The sequence below is a fragment of the Cherax quadricarinatus genome, chromosome 88, assembly GCF_038502225.1.
Source record: "Cherax quadricarinatus isolate ZL_2023a chromosome 88, ASM3850222v1, whole genome shotgun sequence".
Classification (NCBI taxonomy): Eukaryota; Metazoa; Arthropoda; class Malacostraca; order Decapoda; family Parastacidae; genus Cherax; species Cherax quadricarinatus.
In genome coordinates this window covers 13817487-13844537 of record NC_091379.1, presented here as the reverse complement: position 1 = coordinate 13844537, position 27051 = coordinate 13817487, and the positions used below count along the sequence as shown (strand labels likewise).

General features: G+C 47.5%; 1 protein-coding gene across 2 annotated transcripts in view; it reads right to left on the bottom strand.

The window, feature by feature from the left end:
• Positions 1-27051, bottom strand: part of LOC128698480 (facilitated trehalose transporter Tret1-2 homolog) — a 78144-nt gene that overhangs the window by 11113 nt on the left and 39980 nt on the right. The window contains exons 2-3 of one of the 2 annotated variants that reach the window (XM_053790695.2): positions 9670-9892; positions 6864-7002 (exon numbers count right to left, since the gene is read on the bottom strand). In XM_053790695.2, the coding sequence (XP_053646670.2) occupies positions 6864-7002; positions 9670-9855 (325 nt within the window). In that variant the 5' untranslated portion in view covers positions 9856-9892. The remainder of the gene's footprint in view (positions 1-6863; positions 7003-9669; positions 9893-27051) is intronic. The other variant, XM_053790696.2, reaches the window with a different exon arrangement.

The following is a 27051-nucleotide window of genomic DNA, read 5'->3' as shown; positions in this document are numbered from 1 at the left end:
GGAGTGTGGTTGGCCCCTAGTAGTCTGCGGATCGTGCTCCAGAATTGGTCAGGGTGGCGTTTGTACTGGTTAGCTTGGCGCACCAGATAATCCCAAAGATCTCTTTTATGTTTGGTTATTAGGGCGATTAGCTCTCTTCTCGATCTTAGTAGGGCTTCCCGGGAGGGTTGCCCTGTGATGAAGTGTCTACTGCATTCTAATTGATACCTGTTCATTCTGTCCTTGATTTCCCTAGTTGGTTTGTATTGTTGGTATATCTTGGACGATGTTAGTGTGCAGCAAGCTTGTGTGGCCTCTTTGATTCTGGCATGATTCTGCCCCATCTATTGCATTGCAGGGCTGGTCTTCGAGAGAGATGGTTTGATCATTACCTAAGAAGGCTCTAAAGGGGTCGAAACCTAGCGTCTTCAGGTTGGGTTGGGGGGTGTACAGAACGGAGTGGACTGTAGCTTGATTACCACAGGGATGTGATCTGATCCGACGTTGCCACCTGGAGAGACTCTACAGTGGAACAAGTCACAGTCTCTGTTGGTGAGGACTACATCTGGGGTGCCTGGGTGGTGGCCCACAAACGACTTGAAGAATGGGCCTTGGAATTTGAGGTCTTTTGTGGCTATTATGTGGTATAGTTGCTTCCCCTTGTGGTCACCTTGGGGCAGTGTGGCTCCACAATTGAAGAGAGCAGGGTGGTGGGCATTGAAGTCCCCAGCTAGGACAGTGGGTATATTTCTATTGAGAAGTCGGTGTAAGGGAATGGATTCGATATACGGTTGTCTGGGAGGGAAGTACCCTGTGATTGCTAGAAGTCTCCCGTGTTATGTTGGCACTTCAACCGCTAGGACGTTGTCCTCGTCGACATGTATGTTGCGGAATTCATGCCCCTGCTTCACTAAGATGGCCACCCCACTGTTGGGTCCCCTGAATTTCTCAAGAGTTGAGTACCCACGTATCTTTATGCGCTGGTCAGGTCTGGCTGATGTTTCATTTAAGAGGATAATGTCTGGGTTGTGGTTGCAGAGTTCAAGTTCAAGGAGGTAACGGTTGTTGAAGAAGTGATGGATGTTGATTTGCAGAATTGTGATCCCCATTATTGTACATGTTTGGCAAAGTTGCTGTGCACAGCGGATGGGTGTTTGGTGGTGCAGTCACGTGGCGGTTGTGTGCGCTTTCTGTTGGGAATGCGGGAGGAAGGGGGATTGTAGTCTTGGGTGGACTTCTGAGTGGAGAATTGGTCGTCGTCTGTGCTGTTGGTAACGGTGGAATCTGATGACGAGTCTGAATCGTCTGCATCGTCGTTAGGCCTGAGGGGCGAATCAGGGTCGGAGTTGTTTTGGATGGTTAAGACGTCAGTCTCATCGGTTGTCGACGATGTCGACATTGGGGACATTGGAGGTTGAGTAAGGTTGGTTAAGTCTTGATATAAGTCTTGTTGCTCAGAGGGTATCTCACATGGGGTGACGGTGGGACCAGGTTGGTCCATTAGGTCAGCCTCAGTGGCGGTTGGTTGTGCATCGGCTAGTGGTGCAGATGCAGGGGTTGTTGGTTCCATGCTGGTGGATGGTTGGTCGTGTGCGAGGATATGGGTTGAGGGGCTCATGTATAGGCGCACTGAGTCGGGAATGATTATGGCTGAAGTGCCATTTGCAATGAACAACTCATTGAGGATGGTGCAGCAGAGGTGGTCGTTGCCCTTGGACCATTCTTTGGCCAGCATGAAGTATGCCGTGCTCTTTATTATCCCTTCTTGGATGAGACCGGAGGGGATGGGGTAGGAGGGAGGCCCTTGGGGCTGGTGGGGGTCTGGAGTATGGAGGGGGTGGGGGGCCTGGGGGGCTGGGGATCCAAGCATTGTGTTGCGATGTAGTGGCAGTAAGAGCATTGCTGGAGTTCGGCAGGTTGGGGTAAGATTCGTGGGACATAGGGGGAGGAGATTGAGCTGCCTTTTGTTTGGCATTGGTCAGTTTTCTGTTTTCAAGGGCTTTACGGACTTCGGATTTCCTGGTAGGGCAAGTAGGTGAGACAGCATGGTGGGACCAGCCACATAGGATACACTTGGGTTTATTTCTGTTAGGGCAGTCCTTGTATACGTGGGCATCCGCACAGATGCTGCATACAGGATTCACTTCAGTGCATTTGTTTGTGTTATGACCAAAGTGGTAGCATTTGAAGCATTGGGTGATGGAGACGAATCTCTCCATGCTGACTTGGTCTGGCGTGCATTTGGTGTCGACGCATTTCAGGCCATGGTCACATACGTATTTGGCTTCTTCAGGTGTATCAAGGATAAGTTTCAGCAATTGCTGGTTGACAGAGTTCTTGGCAAACTTGTAAGCCTTGAGGACCGTGAATTCGGAGTTGTCTTGGTTGATTCCGTCCACGAGTTCAACGTCAGTGTATTCACGCATGATGCTGTTGATGCGTGCAACAAACACTGAGCGCTGAGCTTGGAAGTTGTCAGGTGGGGTGAGGGAAATGCCCTCATCAGCGAGTTTGTCTAGAACGTCTCATTTTAGAAGGTGGAGTAGCTCCTCTTCCGAGGAGAGCAATAGTACTGCACCAGTGTGGGTGGTGACTATGCCCACAGGTGCAATGGTAGCCTTGCTACTAATGCAGTCTAAAATTTCCCTTTTGGATTTCGGGTCACCAGTGACCAGAAGTCTCACTCTTATATTGGGCATCTTGCCCAGCTAATTTAAAGCTGACTCAGATAATATGCTGAAAAGAATTCAGTTGCCTGTGTGTGGTGCATCCTAATTCCTATTTCGGCTGACTTATGAAGAACAGCCCCTAAGATAGCCTAGCCCTCGAGGGTGTGAGGGGAGACGGGGCCCAAGGCAAAGATCGGCCGGATTTTAAAAAACCACACGGGCTACTGGATGGTCAAAATGCCTTGTTTTAAGTCGCCAAAGGCGAAGTTGCCGAGAAATAAGAAGACAGGAAAGTTATAAGGATAGCAGTGTGAGTAGAGTGTTCTGTGGATAGGCCAGTATATTGGGTTGGGTAAAGGGAGGGGTTGGGGTGGGGAAGGATGAGGATGGGGGTGGTGGGGGAGAGAGGGAACAAGCAGGCTGGTCACCGCCTTACCCTCTTGATGGGATGGGGCTCGAAGTGACTGCAAGCAAGTTTCCTCTCAGCTCTGGTCGAGACAACTCAGGATAACCCAAGAAAAATCTCGAGTAACAGTGTTCAGAGTTGCTCTGATCTCGAATTACTCAGGATAACCGAAGAGCAGGAGCGGCGACGTCTTCTCTCCGCAGCGGCTGGACGGCGACTCTTTGTTGCAGGAGAGGATGCTGTATATATATATGGTTGCCATAATCTAGCTTCGATAAAATTAGGGCTGAATGCAGTCGAAGGATCAGCCACTCATGAAAGATGATCGGGGGGATTTTAAGGTGGTTCAACCGGTTATGAGATGTTGCCTTCAAGGAGGCAATGTGACGTTTCCAGGATAACAGACTGTTAAACAGAAGGCTGAAGTACCTGACGGCATCACGTTCAGGTATACGTGAACCATACAGGTACAATGGATTATCAGGGACGATACAACGTCTATTGAAAGTAATTGAGTGTGTTTTAATATTAGAAAATTTAAACCTACGAGTAGTGGCCCAATTGAAAACACGGTTGACAACATTCTGGAGAGAAACTGCAGTGAGGTGACAGCCAGCGCCTGAACCAGATAAAAAAAAAATGGCGATAACTGAGTTATTAGCAAATGCATTACGAACATACATATCTAAGTGGAGTAAGGGGTCAATATTAGAGCGGCCCTTACGAAAGCCGTGACTGGTGGAGAGACTGTTGTGTGTTTCTAAATACCACATCAAACGTATATTTACCAGACTTTCCATCATCTTGCAAACTGCACTGGTAAGAGCAATGAGACGATAGTGGAAGGCATCATGTCCCGAAGTACCTGGTTTACGAAAAAGGAGAACAATGGAAGATTTCCACAGCTGGGGAACAACTCCTTGCGACTAAATAAGATTAAATAGACATAAGAGGACAGCAAGCCCTGACGATGTAAATGCTGGAGCATTCGAATACTATCAGGCTCAGCCGCCGATGATCGGCAAGCAGAGAGTGTTGACTAATTCTAGACGTGTAAAAGCACATTATAAGACTTTTCTGCTAGACGAAAAGTCTAAGGGTTCTAACTCTCTGGCAGATTTGGAGGAAAGAAACGAGTGGCATAGATAGAGCTCTTGAGAGATACGGGCTAAATAATTACCAATTTCATTGATAGCAACCTGAAGAATGGGCACCTGGTCTGGAGAGCATTTAACACTCGGCCTCAGTGCTTTTCTTTCAGACTGCGCTCAAAGAGGAAGCTAAAGTGACGGTAGAAACATAATCCCGCCAACAAGCGAGTTTAACTTCACAGATGACACGGCAGGCGACCTCTCTCACCCGCTTAAAATCAAGGAGTCGCTCTGTGGTCCTGTTGTAATATCTGCTCCCTACAGGGAGTTTCAAACGTACCACATGAGCAAAACCTGGAGACCACCAAGGCACGCATTTCTGAAAATGTCTGCCCAAGATTTTAGGTATGGAATGTGAAGCCATGGTTAAAATTGAGGTCGAAAATAGGTGTAACAGCTCACCAATGGAGGACGAAGAAGGGTCCTCACTAAAAGCAGTTTGACGTGAGAGTACAGGTCCCAATTCGCTCAATCAATTTGCCAGCATGGACTTCGAGGAGGCGGAGAATAAGAATGGAAAGCGAGGAGGATTGGAAAATGATCGCTGTCATATAAATCTGTGAGCACAGACCAGGTAAAGTCTAGTGTAGTTGATGAATGGAAACTAAGAGATCGATGCAAGAGAGACTGAGTACGAGGGACAAACTGGTTGGGAGTGCATGCATTTAAAACATGGAGGAGGAGAGAATTGAGAAGTGCCTCTAACTGTATGCCGTCAGAGTCATAGCGAGACCCTCCCAGAGGAAGTAGTGAGCATTAAAATAGCCTTATAACAGAAGTGGTGACGGTAATGAAGAAACCAGAAACTCAGCATCTGTGATAGATAATGCCAGATAAGGAGAGAGATGCAAAGAACAGACCGTGTACCACTTATCCAAGTAGATGCGCTCTGCTGTGTAATGCAGCGATGAACAAAGATCTGATGGTATGGTATACCAGTGCATGCAAGAAGTGCACTTTCATTAAAGGTTCCATTGGGAAAAGGATCCTGTGAATATAATAAAACAGCCCAAGATGGGATGGATAACCATGGAGCGCACCTGAAGCAATATTTGAAGCTCACCCCAATTACCTCTGAAGCCTCGGATATTTCACTGTAAATAAGCTATAATTTACGAAAACAAAGATACAGGACTAGAAGGACAGTGAAGACAGCTGAAAACTAGTAACCAGCGAAGGATTGGAATGCATCAAAGAGAAGAGTTGTGCAGATAGAGTAGAAGAGTGAAGAGGAGCAACGGGAGGTGGATCAGTGTCCATCAATGGTTTAGTCTCCTCAGTATATTTAGAGATAGCTCCAAGTGTTTCAGAGGACAAGGAAGTTGCATGTGGGACGACGTTGGAGAGAGAAGGGGGACGGCGAGTAAAGATTGGGGTGACGATTGAAGTTAGCAAAGTAGGGAGGACGAAAGGTTAAAGTTAACGACAGCACCATTACAAGAATTGAGAGAAAGGTGTTTTTGAATTGTTACAAGAAGATCATTTATAATGTTAAGGAGAGAGAGATCGTGAGCTTAGCTAGCATTTTGTACCTTGACGATGCATGCACCGCTCTTCAGAGCATGAAATTGAAAATTTCGACCAACATGGCTTAGGAGCGCCTTGCTGATACTATGATCAGAAAAATAGTCTGAGGGTGAAAAACATAGTCCAGTGTGTACTGTGATGCGTAGTATGTAAATGGAGTGATTGTCACATTGTTCTTTTCTGAGTAGAGTGAGAGGCATTCGAAGCAGTGTCATCAGAGAAAGATCGTGGTCATTTAGGTGCAGGACTGGAGGTGATCTGTTTTGAGGCTGGCAGGCGATCTGAAAATCGTCACACTATATGGGGAGAAGCCAGAAGCATGGTCGGATGTGTCAAAGGAGTCGGGCCAAGTCACCTGCAAAAGATGCAGAGGCATTAGAAAGGTTCAAAGGAAGTTCCAGTAACAAGGTAGGGCCCAGTAGGAGCAGTTTCATGGATTTGGGACTCCATGGTTAGGTCTCTTTTGTTTTTTAGAAAAAAAGGAAGAAAAGAAGGAAAAAAAGGGAGGGGAACATGGAGGGGTAGCTCCTAGGAGAAATGAAAAGGCCATAAATCCCCCTCTGTGCCCAACAAGACCTCAGTGCAGCCAGTAGTGCAGATGCAGCATGGAACCCGTACCATACCCTACCCTTCATGCCACTAAACCAGCAATCCAGGATAGCAACCTCACATCTACTGAGCCAACTCGGTGGACAAAAGAGAGTGGTCGGACACCCGCCACAAAGCAAACCTCCTTCGGCCACCACCTCTTGGAATCCGACAGGCAGCCTTCAGAGATGCACCAGGATCTCCAGACTATCCAGATTTCACTGCGAACTACACTACCACCAAAGACCTCAATGGAATGGGATGAACCATGGTACCCTTTCACAACCTAGGAACAAGAACGCCTGAGGGAAGAACCCTAAAGGCTGAAAACAGGAAAAGGAAAGGAGAGGGATAGGGAGAGGAGCAGGAATGGAAAAGGAGGAATGGGGAGGATGGGAGAGAAAAGGGGAGGATTGGGGATTAATTAGATTCGGTCGGAGGAAGAAAACCAAAGGGTCCGATTCGCCAGACTAATAGCCACTTCGCCGCAGCAAGGAGCCCCCTTTGAAAAGGATATAATTATATAAAATATCATTAACGTACCGAAAAGGGCCGACTCTAAGGTGCTGAAGTGGAGATCATCCGAGGATTGATCCGTCAACTGTGGCAGCGTTACTCCTGCAAATCCAATTGTTGCACCAACTTCCAGTTGTGTGAGCGCCACCACTACCGTAGCCATTAACTGTCAATGAACAGACAACTATAGTGAAGAGCCAGCACAGTACAGTGGTTAGAGCACTGCGCTGTTACTTTTACGCATGACATACATTAGCTAATAATCGAGAATTATCGTTCTCAATATACCGAAACTAGTCCATTACACAATTTATATCACGTAACTAAGTTTAAACTGAAAACCACAACACCATATCTGGGCCACTTAATTATTAACCCACAATACCGTAACCGAAGCAGTTCACTACTAACCAATAATTTGGAAAGAAATTTAAAATGTTTTAGTCTGTTCTGGACAATTATAGAATCTCTAATCGAGTCTGATCCAGGAGGACCATAACGTCGTCTAACATCTGCTATCTCTTTTATGCGTTAATAGATATGTATGTATATGACGGATAATGGCAGACGTAAACTATTATTTTTTTTTTTTTTTGAGAAAGAACAACTTACGCATTATTTTAGTTATATCAAATGGAGTTTCCATGTACTTCCTTCTTGATATCTTCAAGGTAATTTTTATCTCATTATGGAAGAGAAAGCTAGTAATATAATATTGCTTACACTTATAAACAAGTGATAACGCCGTATTGTTTTTCAGGAACTCTGAAAATTATATTGTTTGACTCTCCCACAAATATTTAAATTATCCATTATGGGCTTTAGACGTTAAAGACTAACTTTATGTAAACTGATAGAAATAATAATAAAGAATAAAAGGCATAATACCGCCACTGAAACAATACGCACTCGGTAAAATCTTATGGTGATGGTTTGGTCTGACTTTAACCATTACGTTGTGATACACCAACACAGGAAGGTACAGGTGGGTTCGTTAGGACGGGTCCTCGCCCGTACTTCTCTATGTGGTGACTCGGCAGCGTCTCCCGAAGGAGTGTGGGAGTTTGTGCAGGTGATGTACCGTTTACAGCCCTATGGCAGAGGCAGCCCTGTGACAAAGGCACAGTGAGTCTTCTTCAACACAAGTGGTGTAGCAGTAAGCAACAATCATCAGAGACGCCCTGTAGCTGCGGTACATCACGTCTTCGGTTCAAGTGGCTTCCTGGTTCCTGGGTATACGATGGCGTGAGTCATCTCCAACTCAACAAACTCATCTGCTACCATTCGTGGCACTCGGGTTGCAGCCCAAGTTCCAGGTGGCACGAAAGTAAGGGAGCCAGTATATATACGAGAGGAAGGCAAGGACGGAAGAAAGAGATGTAGAATATTAAAAGTAAGGAAGTGGAGATAATAGTGTAAGAGGTGTTGCAGGTATTGGAAGTAATAGTTGTTGTTGTAATTGGTAGGGACAGAAGTTGTAATGGCACAAGAGTCAAAGAGTAAAGTGAAGAAAGGTAATAGTAATGGAACGGTCCCCCGTGGCCTGGTGGCAAAAGCTCTCGCTTCACACGGTGAGGGTCCGGGTTCAGTTCCCGGTGAAGGGGAAGAAACATAGGACATGTTTCCTTACACCTGTTGTCCATGTTCACCCATCAGTAAAATGGGTACCTGGGTGTTAGTGGACCGGTGTGGGTCGCATCCTGGAACAAAACTGACCTAATTTGCCCGAAATGCTCTGCATAACAAGGGGCTTTCAGTATACTAGTAGTATCTCATTGATGTCAGATATGGTCTGTATATCTTGTGTACTTGTAGTAAATAAAGATATTATTTATTATAGTAGTAGTTGAAACGGATGAAGACTAAGAATAAAAACTAGACTGGAATGTTGCTACACACTAACAATCCAGTTTTAAAGAATATTTGGATAATCTTCACCACCCATTTAAATTAGTCAAGCGTCTAAATTATTGAGAAAGTCTGAAGTTCTTTGAATAGGACTCTCTTAACTGTAGGAGAAATAGAACATCGTAATTTATACCAAATCTACAGAATTGTGCCAAATATGATTTCCAAAATTACTTCCTTTTATCGAAAAAGATTCGGCAAACACTGGAAAATACCTCTAATTAAATGCAAGGTGGAAATAAGTACACCGAAACAACTCAATAAGTGTTAAGAGACAGATTAGTTTTTGTAACATTCTTTCATACGTAATGGGAATTACCAGAGGAGCTCTAGCTATCTTTAAGAGGAAATTGGATAAGCTTCTCAGCTTCTCAAGTAACTTCCTAACCAGTTAGGCTGTGGGGGCTTCCTATGCATTGCATGCTGCAGCACCAGCAGCTTGGTTAAACAGGCCATCAACGAAGAGGCCCAGTCTGGTACCGGCCGACGGGGGCAGATACATTCTGAATAATCTCCAGATAACTCTTACGTAACCGAAGGAGTTTGATTCCTTACTGTTGTTGTGGACAACCTCGATACTCTGTTTGGTAAAACAAAATTTAATGATAGGAAAAATGTTGACTGTTTAGGACACAAATTGCTGGACAAAACTGACAACTAAATGGTTTTGGAAACAATGATATGATCAAGAGTGTTTAGGTTCCACGGAAGAAAAGCTCAACCACGCTATGGTAGGTATTGCTGTGTCTGGGGGTAAACTCAGATGTTATCAAACAGAGAAACTTTCTCGAACCAGACGCACCTCACTAGCATCAGAAACCTCTACAGGAACCACTTTATTGGCAGTGATTGATCTATGTAGCGGATTGAGTGATTACGCAAGTATTGTAGATAAAACCAACAGTCACAGTGAAAAACCACTCACCTGATGCAGGACAGTAGGTTCAGAACGATCAGATGTAAACACCTCGCTGTCCCTGAGAACGAGGCTGTGTCTGTCACTACTGACATCTTCAGCTGACTCTCTTTTTAAAAGGGATTCATCTAGCCCCTGTGCAGAGTCTGATGGATCTCCGCAGGTTGTCAGCTGCGACTTCTGCACCGCAGACATTGTACCTTCCCTCAACACTACACGAAACAAAACAAAACTGAATATAAAGACTAAAATTACTAAAAAACAATGATCCACTCCATTGAAAAGAAAATAACCTACAAAAAATTGAAAAAAGGCAAAAATAAAAGAATAAATTAAATATTACATGATTAAATAAGACTAATAAGGGGAAGGAAGGGGAATAACATATTTCATAAACAATGTTGTGACTGAGCAGTAGCAGGTTCACTGGGGGTGTCCCGGCCAGGGTGTCCCGGCCTGGGTGTCCGGGCCAGGGTGTCCCGGCCAGGGTGTCCTGGCCAGGGTGTCCCGGCCTGGGTGTCCCGGCCAGGGTGTCCCGGCGAGGGTGTCCTGGCCAGGGTGTCCTGGCCAGGGTGTCCCGGCCAGGGTGTCCCGGCCAGGGTGTCCCGGCCAGGGTGTCCTGGCCAGGGTGTCCTGGCCAGGGTGTCCTGGCCAGGGTGTCCTGGCCAGGGTGTCCCGGCCAGGGTGTCCCGGCCAGGGTGTCCTTTCCAGGGTGTCCTGGCCAGGGTGTCCCGGCCAGGGTGTCCCGGCCAGGGTGTCCTGGCCAGGGTGTCCGGCCAGGGTGTCCTGGCCAGGGTGTCCTGGCCAGGGTGTCCCGGCCAGGGTGTCCCGGCCAGGGTGTCCGGCCAGGGTGTCCCGGCCAGGGTGTCCGGCCAGGGTGTCCCCCAGATGGTGACCCATCAAGCCCACCACCTGCGCCAAACATTTTTTTCCCAGAAAAATAATTAAGACCATACAAATACTACTACTAATAATAATAATAATAATAATAATAATAATAATAATAATAATAATAATAATAATATAAAATAACAGTAAACATACAAAAATTTACATATAATGTAAACATTAATACAATTAACTAATAAAAATATAACTAATAATACAAATGTTGTTATTACTTGTAGTAACAGTAAGTGTAACGTAACAGTAAGTGTAATGTAACAGTAAGTGTAACGTAACAGTAAGTGTAACGTAACAGTAAGTGTAACGTAACAGTAAGTGTAACGTAACAGTAAGTGTAATGTAACAGTAAGTGTAACGTAACAGTAAGTGTAATGTAACAGTAAGTGTAATGTAACAGTAAGTGTAACGTAACAGTAAGTGTAATGTAACAGTAAGTGTAACGTAACAGTAAGTGTAATGTAACAGTAAGTGTAACGTAACAGTAAGTGTAACGTAACAGTAAGTGTAATGTAACAGTAAGTGTAACGTAACAGTAAGTGTAACGTAACAGTAAGTGTAATGTAACAGTAAGTGTAACGTAACAGTAAGTGTAACGTAACAGTAAGTGTAATGTAACAGTAAGTGTAACGTAACAGTAAGTGTAACGTAACAGTAAGTGTAACGTAACAGTAAGTGTAATGTAACAGTAAGTGTAACGTAACAGTAAGTGTAACGTAACAGTAAGTGTAACGTAACAGTAAGTGTAACGTAACAGTAAGTGTAACGTAACAGTAAGTGTAACGTAACAGTAAGTGTAACGTAACAGTAAGTGTAACGTAACAGTAAGTGTAATGTAACAGTAAGTGTAATGTAACAGTAAGTGTAACGTAACAGTAAGTGTAATGTAACAGTAAGTGTAACGTAACAGTAAGTGTAACGTAACAGTAAGTGTAACGTAACAGTAAGTGTAATGTAACAGTAAGTGTAATGTAACAGTAAGTGTAACGTAACAGTAAGTGTAATGTAACAGTAAGTGTAATGTAACAGTAAGTGTAATGTAACAGTAAGTGTAACGTAACAGTAAGTGTAATGTAACAGTAAGTGTAATGTAACAGTAAGTGTAATGTAACAGTAAGTGTAACGTAACAGTAAGTGTAACGTAACAGTAAGTGTAATGTAACAGCAAGTGTAATGTAACAGTAAGTGTAACGTAACAGTAAGTGTAATGTAACAGTAAGTGTAATGTAACAGTAAGTGTAATGTAACAGTAAGTGTAACGTAACAGTAAGTGTAATGTAACAGTAAGTGTAATGTAACAGTAAGTGTAACGTAACAGTAAGTGTAACGTAACAGTAAGTGTAACGTAACAGCATTGTTATTATGACGAAGGGAAGCGCTAAACCTGTAGGGATCATTCCTCCTGCGGGGAATAATAATAATGATGATGGTTCAACGTCATTATACTGACTAGCTGTGTGATCCACTGTGTGATCCACTGTGTGATCCACTGTGTGATCCACTGTGTGATCCACTGTGTGATCCACTCTGTGATCCACTGTGTGATCCACTGTGTGATCCACTGTGTGATCCACTGTGTGATCCACTGTGTGATCCACTGTGTGATCCCCTGTGTGATCCACTGTGTGATCCACTGTGTGATCCACTGTGTGATCCCCTGTGTGATCCACTGTGTGATCCACTGTGTGATCCACTCTGTGATCCACTGTGTGATCCCCTGTGTCATCCCCTGTGTGATCCATTGTGTGATCCATTGTGTGATCCACTGTGTGATCCACTGTGTGATCCACTGTGTGATCCACTGTGTGATCCACTGTGTGATCCATTGTGTGATCCATTGTGTGATCCACTGTGTGATCCACTGTGTGATCCACTGTGTGATCCACTGTGTGATCCACTGTGTGATCCATTGTGTGATCCACTGTGTGATCCATTGTGTGATCCATTGTGTGATCCACTGTGTGATCCACTGTGTGATCCACTGTGTGATCCACTGTGTGATCCACTGTGTGATCCATTGTGTGATCCATTGTGTGATCCACTGTGTGATCCATTGTGTGATCCATTGTGTGATCCACTGTGTGATCCACTGTGTGATCCACTGTGTGATCCACTGTGTGATCCACTGTGTGATCCATTGTGTGATCCACTGTGTGATCCACTGTGTGATCCACTGTGTGATCCATTGTGTGATCCATTGTGTGATCCATTGTGTGATCCACTGTGTGATCCACTGTGTGATCCACTGTGTGATCCACTGTGTGATCCACTGTGTGATCCATTGTGTGATCCACTGTGTGATCCACTGTGTGATCCACTGTGTGATCCATTGTGTGATCCATTGTGTGATCCACTGTGTGATCCACTGTGTGATCCACTGTGTGATCCCCTGTGTGATCCACTGTGTGATTCACTGTGTGATCCACTGTGTGATCCACTGTGTGATTCACTGTGTGATCCACTGTGTGATCCACTGTGTGATCCACTGTGTGATCCCCTGTGTGATCCCCTGTGTGATCCACTGTGTGATCCACTGTGTGATCCACTGTGTGATCCTCTGTGTGATCCCCTGTGTGATCCACTGTGTGATCCACTGTGTGATCCACTGTGTGATCCCCTGTGTGATCCACTGTGTGATCCCCTGTGTGATCCACTGTGTGATCCACTGTGTGATCCACTGTGTGATCCCCTGTGTGATCCCCTGTGTCATCCCCTGTGTGATCCACTGTGTGATCCACTGTGTGATCCACTGTGTGATCCACTGTGTGATCCACTGTGTGATCCACTGTGTGATCCACTGTGTGATCCACTGTGTGATCCCTGTGTGATCCCCTGTGTGATCCACTGTGTGATCCCCTGTGTGATCCACTGTGTGATCCACTGTGTGATCCACTGTGTGATCCACTGTGTAATCCACTGTGTGATCCACTGTGTGATCCACTGTGTGATCCCCTGTGTGATCCCCTGTGTGATCCCCTGTGTGATCCACTGTGTGATCCACTGTGTGATCCACTGTGTGATCCCCTGTGTGATCCCCTGTGTGATCCCCTGTGTGATCCACTGTGTGATCCACTGTGTGATCCCCTGTGTGATCCCCTGTGTGATCCCCTGTGTGATCCCCTGTGTGATCCACTGTGTGATCCACTGTGTGATCCACTGTGTGATCCACTGTGTGATCCACTGTGTGATCCCCTGTGTGATCCACTGTGTGATCCACTGTGTGATCCACTGTGTGATCCACTGTGTGATCCACTGTGTGATCCACTGTGTGATCCACTGTGTGATCCACTGTGTGATCCACTGTGTGATCCCCTGTGTGATCCACTGTGTGATCCCCTGTCTGATCCCCTGTGTGATCCACTGTGTGATCCACTGTGTGATCCCCTGTGTGATCCCCAGTGTGATCCCCTGTGTGATCCCCTGTGTGATCCACTGTGTGATCCACTGTGTGATCCACTGTGTGATCCCCTGTGTGATCCCCTGTGTGATCCACTGTGTGATCCACTGTGTGATCCACTGTGTGATCCCCTGTGTGATCCACTGTGTGATCCCCTGTGTGATCCACTGTGTGATCCACTGTGTGATCCACTGTGTGATCCACTGTGTGATCCCCTGTGTGATCCCCAGTGTGATCCCCTGTGTGATCCCCTGTGTGATCCACTGTGTGATCCACTGTGTGATCCACTGTGTGATCCCCTGTGTGATCCCCTGTGTGATCCACTGTGTGATCCACTGTGTGATCCACTGTTTGATCCACTGTGTGATCCACTGTGTGATCCCCTGTGTGATCCCCTGTGTGATCCACTGTGTGATCCACTGTGTGATCCACTGTGTGATCCACTGTGTGATCCCCTGTGTGATCCACTGTGTGATCCACTGTGTGATCCACTGTGTGATCCACTGTGTGATCCCCTGTGTAATCCCCTGTGTGATCCACTGTGTGATCCACTGTGTGATCCACTGTGTGATCCACTGTGTGATCCCCTGTGTGATCCACTGTGTGATCCACTGTGTGATCCACTGTGTGATCCACTGTGTGATCCCCTGTGTGATCCCCTGTGTGATCCACTGTGTGATCCACTGTGTGATCCACTGTGTGATCCCATGTGTGATCCACTGTGTGATCCACTGTGTGATCCACTGTGTGATCCACTGTGTGATCCACTGTGTGATCCACTGTGTGATCCACTGTGTGATCCCCTGTGTGATCCCCTGTGTGATCCCCTGTGTGATCCCCTGTGTGATCCCCTGTGTGATCCACTGTGTGATCCACTGTGTGATCCACTGTGTGATCCACTGTGTGATCCACTGTGTGATCCACTGTGTGATCCCCTGTGTGATCCCCTGTGTGATCCCCAGTGTGATCCCCTGTGTGATCCCCTGTGTGATCCCCTGTGTGATCCCCTGTGTGATCCCCAGTGTGATCCCCTGTGTGATCCACTGTGTGATCCACTGTGTGATCCCCTGTGTGATCCCCTGTGTGATCCACTGTGTGATCCCCTGTGTGATCCCCTGTGTGATCCTCTGTGTGATCCACTGTGTGATCCCCTTGTGATCCACTGTGTGATCCACTGTGTGATCCACTGTGTGATCCACTGTGTGATCCACTGTGTGATCCACTGTGTGATCCCCTGTGTGATCCCCTGTGTGATCCACTGTGTGATCCACTGTGTGATCCCCTGTGTGATCCACTGTGTGATCCACTGTGTGATCCCCTGTGTGATCCCCTGTGTGATCCCCTGTGTGATCCCCAGTGTGACCCCCTGTGTGATCCCCAGTGTGATCCCCTGTGTGATCCCCTGTGTGATCCCCTGTGTGATCCCCAGTGTGATCCCCTGTGTGATCCACTGTATGATCCGCTGTGTGATCCCCTGTGTGATCCACTGTGTGATCCCTTGTGTGATCCCCTGTGTGATCCCCTGTGTGATCCACTGTGTGATCCACTGTGTGATCCACTGTGTGATCCCCTGTGTGATCCCCTGTGTGATCCACTGTGTGATCCCCTGTGTGATCCACTGTGTGATCCACTGTGTGATCCCCTGTGTGATCCCCTGTGTGATCCACTGTGTGATCCACTGTGTGATCCACTGTGTGATCCACTGTGTGATCCACTGTGTGATCCACTGTGTGATCCCCTGTGTGATCCACTGTGTGATCCCCTGTGTGATCCCCTGTGTGATCCACAGTGTGATCCACTGTGTGATCCACTGTGTGAGCCACTGTGTGATCCCCTGTGTGATCCCCTGTGTGATCCCCTGTGTGATCCCCTGTGTGATCCCCTGTGTGATCCACTGTGTGATCCACTGTGTGATCTACTGTGTGATCCCCTGTGTGATCCACTGTGTAATCCACTGTGTGATCCACTGTGTGATCCACTGTGTGATCCCCTGTGCGATCCCCTGTGTGATCTCCTGTGTTATCCCCTGTGTCATCCACTGTGTGATCCCCTGTGTGATCCACTGTGTGACCCACTGTGTGATCCCCTGTGTGATCCACTGTGTGACCCACTGTGTGATCCCCTGTGTGATCCCCTGTGTGATCCACTGTGTGATCCCCTGTGTGATCCCCTGTGTGATCCCCTGTGTGATCCCCTGTGTGATCCCCTGTGTGATCCCCTGTGTGATCCACTGTGTGATCCCCTGTGTGATCCCCTGTGTGATCCCCTGTGTGATCCCCTGTGTGATCCCCTGTGTGATCCCCTGTGTGATCCCCTGTGTGATCCTCTGTGTGATCCACTGTGTGATCCCCTGTGTGATCCCCTGTGTGATCCACTGTGTGATCCACTGTGTGATCCACTCTGTGATTCACTGTGTGATCCCCTTTGTGATCCACTGTGTGATCCACTGTGTGATCCCCTGTGTTATCCCTGTGTGATCCACTGTGTGATCCACTGCCTGTGTGATCCACTGTGTGATCCACTGTGTGATCCACTGTGCGATCCCCTGTGTGATCCCCTGTGTGATCCACTGTGCGATCCACTGTGTGATCCCCTGTGTGATCCACTGTGTGATCCACTGTGTGATCCACTGTGTGATCCACTGTGTGATCCACTGTGTGATCCTCTGTGTGATCCACTGTGTGATCCCCTGTGTGATCCCCTGTGTGATCCACTGTGTGATCCACTGTGTGATCCACTCTGTGATTCACTGTGTGATCCCCTGTGTGATCCACTGTGTGATCCACTGTGTGATCCCCTGTGTTATCCCTGTGTGATCCACTGTGTGATCCACTGCCTATGTGATCCACTGTGTGATCCACTGTGTGATCCACTGTGCGATCCCCTGTGTGATCCCCTTTGTGATCCACTGTGCGATCCACTGTGTGATCCTCTGTGTGATCCACTGTGTGATCCACTGTGTGATCCACTGTGTGATCCACTGTGTGATCCCCTGTGTGATCCCCTGTGTGATCCCCTGTGTGATCCACTGTGTGATCCACTGTGTGATCCCCTGTGTGATCCCCTGTGTGATCCACTGTGTGATCCACTGTGTGATCCCCTGTGTGATCCCCTGTGTGATCCACTGTGTGATCCACTGTGTGATCCACTGTGTGATCCACTGTGTGATCCACTGTGTGATCCCCTGTGTGATACCCTGTGTGATCCCCTGTGTGATCCCCAGTGTGATCCCCTATGTGATCCCCTGTGTGATCCCCTGTGTGATCCCCAGTGTGGTCCTCTGTGTGATCCACTGTGTGATCCACTGTGTGATCCCCTGTGTGACCCCCTGTGTGATCCCCTGTGTGATCCACTGTGTGATCCCCTGTGTGATCCCCTGTGTGATCCCCTGTGTGATCCACAGAGTGATCCACTGTGTGATCCACTGTGTGATCCACTGTGTGATCCCCTGTGTGATCCCCTGTGTGATCCCCTGTGTGCTCCACTGTGTGATCCACTGTGTGATCCCCTGTGTGATCCACTGTGTGATCCACTGTGTGATCCCCTGTGTGATCCCCTGTGTGATCCCCTGTGTGATCCACTGTGTGATCCACTGTGTGATCCACTGTGTGATCCACTGTGTGATCCACTGTGTGATCCACTGTGTGATCCACTGTGTGATCACCTGTGTGATCCACTGTGTGATCCACTGTGTGATCCACTGTGTGATCACCTGTGTGATCCACTGTGTGATCCACTGTGTGATCCACTGTGTGATCCACTGTGTGATCCACTGTGTGATGCCCTGTGTGATCCCCTGTGTGATCCCCTGTGTTATCCCCTGTGTGATCCACTGTGTGATCCCCTGTGTTATCCACTGTGTGATCCCCTGTGTGATCCCCTGTGTGATCCACTGTGTGATCCCCTGTGTGATCCCCTGTGTGATCCCCTGTGTGATCCCCTGTGTGATCCACTGTGTGATTCCCTGTGTGATCCACTGTGTGATCCACTGTGTGATCCCCTGTGTGATCCCCTGTGTGATCCCCTGTGTGATCCCCTGTGTGATCCCCTGTGTGATCCCCTGTGTGATCCTCTGTGTGATCCACTGTGTGATCCCCTGTGTGATCCCTTGTGTGATCCACTGTGTGATCCACTATGTGATCCACTGTGTGATCCCCTTTGTGATCCACTGTGTGATCCACTGTGTGATCCCCTGTGTGATCCCTGTGTGATCCACTGTGTGATCCACTGCCTGTGTGATCCACTGTGTGATCCACTGTGTGATCCACTGTGCGATCCCCTGTGTGATCACCTGTGTGATCCACTGTGCGATCCACTGTGTGTTCCCCTGTGTGATCCACTGTGTGATCCACTGTGTGATCCACTGTGTGATCCACTGTGTGATCCACTGTGTGATCCACTGTGTGATCCACTGTGTGATCCATTGTGTGATCCTCTGTGTGATCCACTGTGTGATCCACTGTGTGATCCCCTGTGTGATCCTTGTGTGATCCACTGTGTGATCCACTGCCTGTGTGTTCCACTGTGTGATCCACTGTGTGATCCACTGTGCGATCCCCTGTGTGATCCCCTGTGTGATCCACTGTGCGATCCATTGTGTGATCCACTGTGTGATCCCCTGTGTGATCTTCTGTGTGATCCACTGTGTGATCCACTGCGTGATCCACTGTGTGATCCCCTGTGTGATCTTCTGTGTGATCCCCTGTGTGATCCCCTGTGTGATCAACTGTGTGATCCCCTGTGTGATCCCCTGTGTGATCCACTGTGTGATCCACTGTGTGATCCACTGTGTGATCCACTGTGTGATCCACTGTATTATCCACTGTGTGATCCCCTGTGTGATCCACTGTGTGATCCACTGTGTGATCCACTGTGTGATCCACTGTGTGATCCCCTGTGTGATCCCCTGTGTGATCCACTGTGTGATCCATTGTGTGATCCACTGTGTGATCCACTGTGTGATCCACTGTGATCCACTGTGTGATCCACTGTGTGATCTTCTGTGTGATCCACTGCCTGTGTGATCCACTGTGTGATCCACTGTGTGATCCACTGTGTGATCCTCTGTGTGATCCACTGTGTGATCCACTGTGTGATCCCCTGTGTGATCCCTGTGTGATCCACTGTGTGATCCACTGCCTGTGTGATCCACTGTGTGATCCACTGTGTGATCCACTGTGCGATCCCCTGTGTGATCCCCTGTGTGATCCACTGTGCGATCCATTTTGTGATCCCCTGTGTGATCCACTGTGTGATCCACTGTGTGATCCACTGTGTGATCCACTGTGTGATCCCCTGTGTGATCCACTGTGTGATCCACTGTGTGATCCACTGTGTGATCCACTGTGTGATCCACTGTGTGATCCCCTGTGTGATCCCCTGTGTGATCCCCTGTGTGATCCACTGTGTGATCCACTGCGTGATCCCCTGTGTGATCCACTGTGTGATCCCCTGTGTGATCTTCTGTGTGATCCACTGTGTGATCCCCTGTGTGATCCCCTGTGTGATCCACTGTGTGATCCCCTGTGTGATCCCCTGTGTGATCCACTGTGTGATCCCCTGTGTGATCCACTGTGTGATCCACTGTGTGATCCACTGTGTGATCCCCTGTGTGATCCCCTGTGTGATCCCCTGTGTGATCCACTGTGTGATCCACTGTGTGATCCACTGTGTGATCCACTGTGTGATCCCCTGTGTGATCCCCTGTGTGATCCACTGTGTGATCCACTGTGTGATCCACTGTGTGATCCACTGTGATCCACTGTGTGATCCACTGTGTGATCTTCTGTGTGATCCACTGCCTGTGTGATCCACTGTGTGATCCACTGTGTGATCCACTGTGATCCACTGTGTGATCCACTGTGTGATCTTCTGTGTGATCCACTGCCTGTGTGATCCACTGTGTGATCCAATGTCTGTGTGATCCACTGTGTGATCCCCTGTGTGATCCCTTGTGTGATCCCCTGTGTGATCCCCTGTGTGATCCACTGTGTGATCCACTGTGTGATCCCCTGTGTGATCCACTGTGTGATCCAATGTGTGATCCCCTGTGTGATCCCCTGTGTGATCCCCTGTGTGATCCACTGTGTGATCCACTGTGATCCACTGTGTGATCCACTGTGTGATCTTCTGTGTGATCCACTGCCTGTGTGATCCACTGTGTGATCCACTGTGTGATCCACTGTGATCCACTGTGTGATCCACTGTGTGATCTTCTGTGTGATCCACTGCCTGTGTGATCCACTGTGTGATCCAATGTCTGTGTGATCCACTGTGTGATCCCCTGTGTGATCCCCTGTGTGATCCCCTGTGTGATCCCCTGTGTGATCCACTGTGTGATCCACTGTGTGATCCCCTGTGTGATCCACTGTGTGATCCAATGTGTGATCCCCTGTGTGATCCCCTGTGTGATCCCCTGTGTGATCCACTGTGTGATCCGCTGTGTGATCCACTGTGTGATCCACTGTGTGATCCACTGTGTGTTCCACTGTGTGTTCCACTGTGTGATCCACTGTGTGATCCACTGTGTGATCCACTGTGTGATCCACTGTGTGATCCACTGTGTGATCCCCTGTGTGATCCCCTGTGTGATCCACTGTGTGATCCACTGTGTGATCCACTGTGTGATCCACTGTGTGATCCACTGTGTGATCCCCTGTGTGATCCCCTGTGTGATCCCCTGTGTGATCCCCTGTGTGATCCAATGTGTGATCCACTGTGTGATCCACTGTGTGATCCCCTGTGTGATCCCCTGTGTGATCCCCTGTGTGATCCACTGTGTGATCCACTGTGTGATCCACTGTGTGATCCCCTATGTGATCCCCTGTGTGATCCACTGTGTGATCCACTGTGTGATCCACTGTGTGATCCACTGTGTGATCCCCTGTGTGATCCACTGTGTGATCCCCTGTGTGATCCCCTGTGTGATCCACTGTGTGATCCACTGTGTGATCCCCTGTGTGATCCCCTGTGTGATCCACTGTGTGATCCACTGTGTGATCCACTGTGTGATCCACTGTGTGATCCACTGTGTGATCCCCTGTGTGATCCCCTGTGTGACCCACTGTGTGATCCCCTGTGTGATCCCCTGTGTGATCCACTGTGTGATCCACTGTGTGATCCACTGTGTGATCCCCTGTGTGATCCACTGTGTGATCCCCTGTGTGATCCACTGTGTGATCCACTGTGTGATCCCCTGTGTGATCCCCTGTGTGATCCACTGTGTGATCCCCTGTGTGATCCCCTGTGTGATCCACTGTGTGATCCTCTGTGTGATCCCCTGTGTGATCCACTGTGTGATCCACTGTGTGATCCCCTGTGTGATCCCCTGTGTGATCCACTGTGTGATCCACTGTGTGATCCCCTGTGTGATCCACTGTGTGATCCACTGTGTGATCCACTGTGTGATCCACTGTGTGATCCCCTGTGTGATCCCCTGTGTGATCCCCTGTGTGATCCACTGTGTGATCCCTTGTGTGATCCCCTGTGTGATCCACTGTGTGATCCACTGTGTGATCCCCTGTGTGATCCACTGTGTGATCCACTGTGTGATCCACTGTGTGATCCCCTGTGTGATCCACTGTGTGATCCCCTGTGTGATCCACTGTGTGATCCACTGTGTGATCCACTGTGTGATCCCTTGTGTGATCCCCTGTGTGATCCACTGTGTGATCCACTGTGTGATCCCCTGTATGATCCACTGTGTGATCCACTGTGTGATCCACTGTGTGATCCCCTGTGTGATCCACTGTGTGATCCCCTGTGTGATCCACTGTGTGATCCCCTGTCTGATCCCCTGTGTGATCCACTGTGTGATCCACTGTGTGATCCACTGTGTGATCCCCTGTGTGATCCCCTGTGTGATCCCCTGTGTGATCCACTGTGTGATCCACTGTGTGATCCACTGTGTGATCCACTGTGTGATCCCCTGTGTGATCCCCTGTGTGATCCACTGTGTGATTCCTTGTGTGATCCACTGTGTGATCCACTGTGTGATCCCCTGTGTTATCCACTGTGTGATCCCCTGTGTGATCCACTGTGATCCACTGTGTGATCCCCTGTGTGATACCCTGTGTGATCCCCTGTGTGATCCCCTGTGTGATCCACTGTGTGATCCCCTGTGTGATCCCCTGTGTGATCCCCTGTGTGATCCACTGTGTGATCCCCTGTGTGATCCCTTGTGTGATCCCCTGTGTGATCCCCTGTGTGATCCCCTGTGTGATCCCCTGTGTGATCCCCTGTGTGATCCACTGTGTGATCCACTGTGTGATCCACTGTGTGATCCCCTGTGTGATCTCCTGTGTGATCCCCTGTGTGATCCACTGTGTAATCCACTGTGTGATCCCCTGTGTGATCCACTGTGTGATCCACTGTGTGATCCACTGTGTGATCCACTGTGTGATTCACTGTGTGATCCACTGTGTGATCCACTGTGTGATCCACTGTTTGTGTGATCCACTGTTTGTGTGATCCACTATGTGATCCACTGTGTGATCCACTGTGTGATCCACTGTCTGCGTAATCCACTGTCTGTATGATCCACTGTGTGATCCACTGTGTGCGTGATCCACTCTGTGATCCACTGTGTGATCCACTGTCTGTGTGATTCACTGTGTGTGTGATCCACTGCATGTGTTATCCACTGTCTGTGTGATCCACTGTGTGATCCAATGTCTGTGTGATCCACTGTCTGCGTGAACCACTGTCTATGTGATCCACTGTCTGCGTGATCCTCTGTCTGCGTGATCCACTGTGTGATCCACCCTCTGTGTGTTCCTCTGTCTGTGTGATCCACTGTGTGCGTGATCCACTGTGTGATCCACCGTCTGTGTGGTCCACCGTCTGTGTGGTACACCGTCTGTGTGGTACACCGTCTGTGTGATCCGCCGGCTGTGTGGTCCACCGTCTGTGTGATCCACTGAGTGGTCCACCGTCTGTGTGGTCCACCGCCTGTGTGGTCCACCGTCTGTGTAATCCACCGTCTGTGTGGTCCAACGTCTGTGTGATCCACTGTCTGTGTGATCCACCGTCTGTGTGATCCACCGTCTGTGTGATCCACCGTCTGTGTGGTCCACCGTCTGTGTGATCCACTGTCTGTGTGATCCACCATCTGTGTGATCCACCGTCTGTGTGATCCACCGTCTGTGTGGTCCACTCTCTGCGTGATCCACCGTCTGTGTGATCCACAGTCTGTGTGATCCACCGTCTGTGTGGTCCACCGTCTGTATGGTCCACTGTCTGCGTGATCCACCGTCTGTGTGATCCACCGTCTGTGTGGTCCACCGTCTCTGTGAATCATTCTGTGTGAATCTTCCTGATGAAATTACACCTTTCTTTTGGTGCAACACTTTGTGCACTTAAAAAGAAGGATGGAGGAATTCGGCCAATTGCAGTAGGCAACACGTTACGCCGCCTCGTATCCAGAGCTGCTGTCCGAAGTATTCGTGCACAGGCAGCCATGATGCTTCAACCAAACCAGTTTGGCTTTGGGGTCTCTCAAGGAAGTGAAGCAGTGGTTCATGAAACAAGTGGGTACATCAACAACCTGCCTGAGGACAATGCAGTGGTAAAATTAGATTTCAAGAATGCATTTAATCTCCTGCCAAGAGATGTGGTATTAGCAGCAGTACAAGAACATTTCCCTGGTCTCTTCTCTTTTGTTTCAGTTTGTTATAGCAAGGAATCAATGCTTCTCTTTGGAGAGCATGAAATCACATCATCGTAGGGTGCCCAACAAGGATATCCTCTTGCACCATTTCTCTTCTGTATAGCAGTTAGGGAAATCACAGTCAGACTGACCAGTGAGCTAAACATCTGGTTCCTAGATGATGGCACACTAGCAGGTACAAAGGATTCCTTCCTAGATGATCTTACACAAGTAATGACACGGGGACAGGAAATGGGTCTCATCCTGAATCTATCCAAATGTGAAATTATCTCAGTCAACAAGAGATAAATGCAGTGAGATCAAAACTACCAGGAGCAGCAGTCATTTCCCCCACAAACAACGTCTTGCTAGGAGCACCTCTGCGAAGCAATGCCATTAACACAATTCTCAGGAAGAAATTGGAAGAGTTAAGGAGAATGGAACAACGAATAGGCAATCTGGACACCCACGATGCCTAGTACCTTCTCACAAAGTGCTTGAGTCTGCCCATTTTGTCATATTTCCTAAGATGTGCGCCTTCATATGATAACCCTATACTGCACGAATATGAGAGTATCCTGAGGCAGATTTTTACGAAAGTACTTAACCTTACTCTAGAAGACGGGCAGTGGAACCAAGCTACACTTCCAGTCAGATTAGGAGGCATTGATGTCCACAAGTCATTACAGACTGCACTACCTGCTTTTCTGTCCTCATGTACTGCATCCAGAGGGCTTGTAGCAGCAATTCTCCCTGAACATCTTAGGGACAAGACTGGAGTCCAGGACCAAAAGTTCATTGACGGAGCCATGATCTGGGATAATCTAACAGGCTTTGAAACCAGACCTGCTCCCCCCAACAACTACAAGCAATCGCACTGGGATGGTCCAATAGTGGAAAATATAGCTTCAACAATGCTGTCAGGGAATGATAGAGACCGCCTCCTGGCAGTGAGAGCACCTCATGCAGGATACTTTCTGTTGCCTGTTCCCAACTCCAGCCTTGGCACACGCCTCGACCCACAGACCATCCGCATCGGTGTTGCCCTTCGACTTACCGCCCCTATTCTCGCTGAACACAGGTGTATTTGTGGCAGTGAAGCAGCAGACCAATTCGGGTACCATGGTCTTACGTGCTGTAAATCCGAGGGAATGATTGCAAGACATGAGGAGGTTAATAACATTATAAAGAGGAGCCTCACAACAGCCGGATGCCCAGCAGTAAGGGAGCCACCCCAGCTATGCAGATCTGATAGCAGCCAGAAGCGTCCAGATGGTATCATCCTTCAAGCCTGGACAGATGGGAAGCAGGTGGTGTGGTACTATACATGTGCATCTACATTGGCTGGTACCTATCTCCAATACACCAGGGAGGAAGGAGGGGCAGCTGCCAGCTTCAGGGAGTCCCAAAAGTCTAGAAAATATGGAGAACTTGCCAATCACTATATGTTTGTTCTCATAGGCTCAGAGATCCTTCGCTCATGGGGAAAGAGTGCATCTAAATTCCTTAAGGAGCTGGGAAAAAGACTCATCAGGGTAACTAGGGATCCCAGGGCAGCTAGTTTTCTGTTTCAGCGGCTCAGTGCGGCTGTTCAAAGGGGTAATGCCTGCTGTATTTTGGGCACACGCCCCAGCTCTGAGGAGCTGGATGAGATTTTCGCCTTATAATCGGTGATACACACGTAACAACATGTACTGCATATGCCACCTTTATATCAAAAATGTATCTCTTAAATCTTCTGTACCATATTATGTAATAAAATATTCCTATTGGTAAAAAAAAAGAATGAAGCGATGGGGTGGTAGGGGAAGTGTAATATTCAAACGGCTTCAGGAAGAAATCCAAATATTCTTCCTTGATGCCTTTTTATCCACTTCTCCGAGGTTGTGGGTCCCATAATTTACGCCAGAGGTGTATACATTATATATATATATATATATATATATATATATATATATATATATATATATATATATATATATATATATATATATATATATATCTATATATATATTTGGTAGTAGGTTGGTAGACATCAACCACCCAGGGAGGTACTACCGTCCTGCCAAGTGAGTGTAAAACGAAAGCCTGTAATTGTTTTACATGATGGTAGGATTGCTGGCGTCTTTTGTCTGTCTCATAAATATGCAAGATTACAGGTACGTCTTGCTACTTCTACTTACACTTAGGTCACACTACACATACATGTACACGTTTATCTATACACACTCATCTGAGTTTTCTTTGATTTTAACTTAATAGTTCTTGGTCTTATTACTTTTTCTTTTGTATCTATGGGGAAGTGGAATAAGAATCTTTCCTCCGTAATCCATGCGAGTTGTAAAAGTCAACTAAAATGCCGGGAACAATGGGCTAGTAACCCCTTTTCCTGTAATAATTACTAAAAAGAAGAAGAAGAAAATTGTCAAAGTGGGAAGTCTGAATGTGCGTGGATGTTGTGCAAATGATAAGACACAGATGTTTGGGGTTGTTATGAATGAGAAGAAAGTGGATGTCCTGGCTTTAAGTGAAACAGAGCTGAATGGGGTGGGAGAGTTTCAGTGGAGAGGAATAAATAGGATTAGTCCAGGGGTTTCAAATAGAGTTAGAGCTAAAGAAGGAGTAGCAATAATGTTGATGGATAAGTTATGGCAGGAAAAGAGGAAGTATAAATGTATTAATTCAAGGATTATGTGGAGTAAAATAAAGGTTGGATGTGAAAAGTGGCTTATAGTAAGCATATATGCACCTGGAGAAAAGAAGTGTAGAGGAGAGAGAGAGATTGGAGAAGAGAAGTGTAGAGGAGAGAGAGAGATTTTGGAAAATGTTGAGTGAATGCGTGGGGAGTTTTGAACCAAGTGTGAGAGTACTTGTGGTTGGGGATTTCAATGCTAAAGTTGGTAAAAATGTTGTGGAGGGAGTAGTAGGTAAATCTGGGGTGCCTGGAGTAAATGAAAATGGGGAGCCTTTAATTGAGCTATGTGTAGAAAGAGGTTTGGTAATAAGTAATACATATTTTATGAAAAAGAGGATAAATAAATTTACAAGGTATGATATAGCACGTAATGAAAGTAGTTTGTTAGATTATGTATTGTTGGATAAAAGGTTGATGGGTAGGCTCCAGGATGTACATGTTTATAGAGGGGCAACTGATATATCGGATCATTATTTAGTTGTAGCTACAGTTAGAGTAAGAGGTAGATGGGAAAAGAGGAAGGTGGCAACAACAAGAGGAAGGTAAAAGTGTATAAACTAAGGGAGGAGGAAGTTCGGGTTAAATATAAGCAACTATTGGCAGAAAGGTGGACTGGTGCAAGTATGAGTAGAGGGGGGGAAGGGTTGAAGAGGGTTGGAATAGTTTTAAAAATGCAGTATTAGAATGTGGAGCAGAAGTTTGTGGTTATAGGAGGGTGGGAGCAGGAGGAAAGAGGAGTGATTGGTGGAA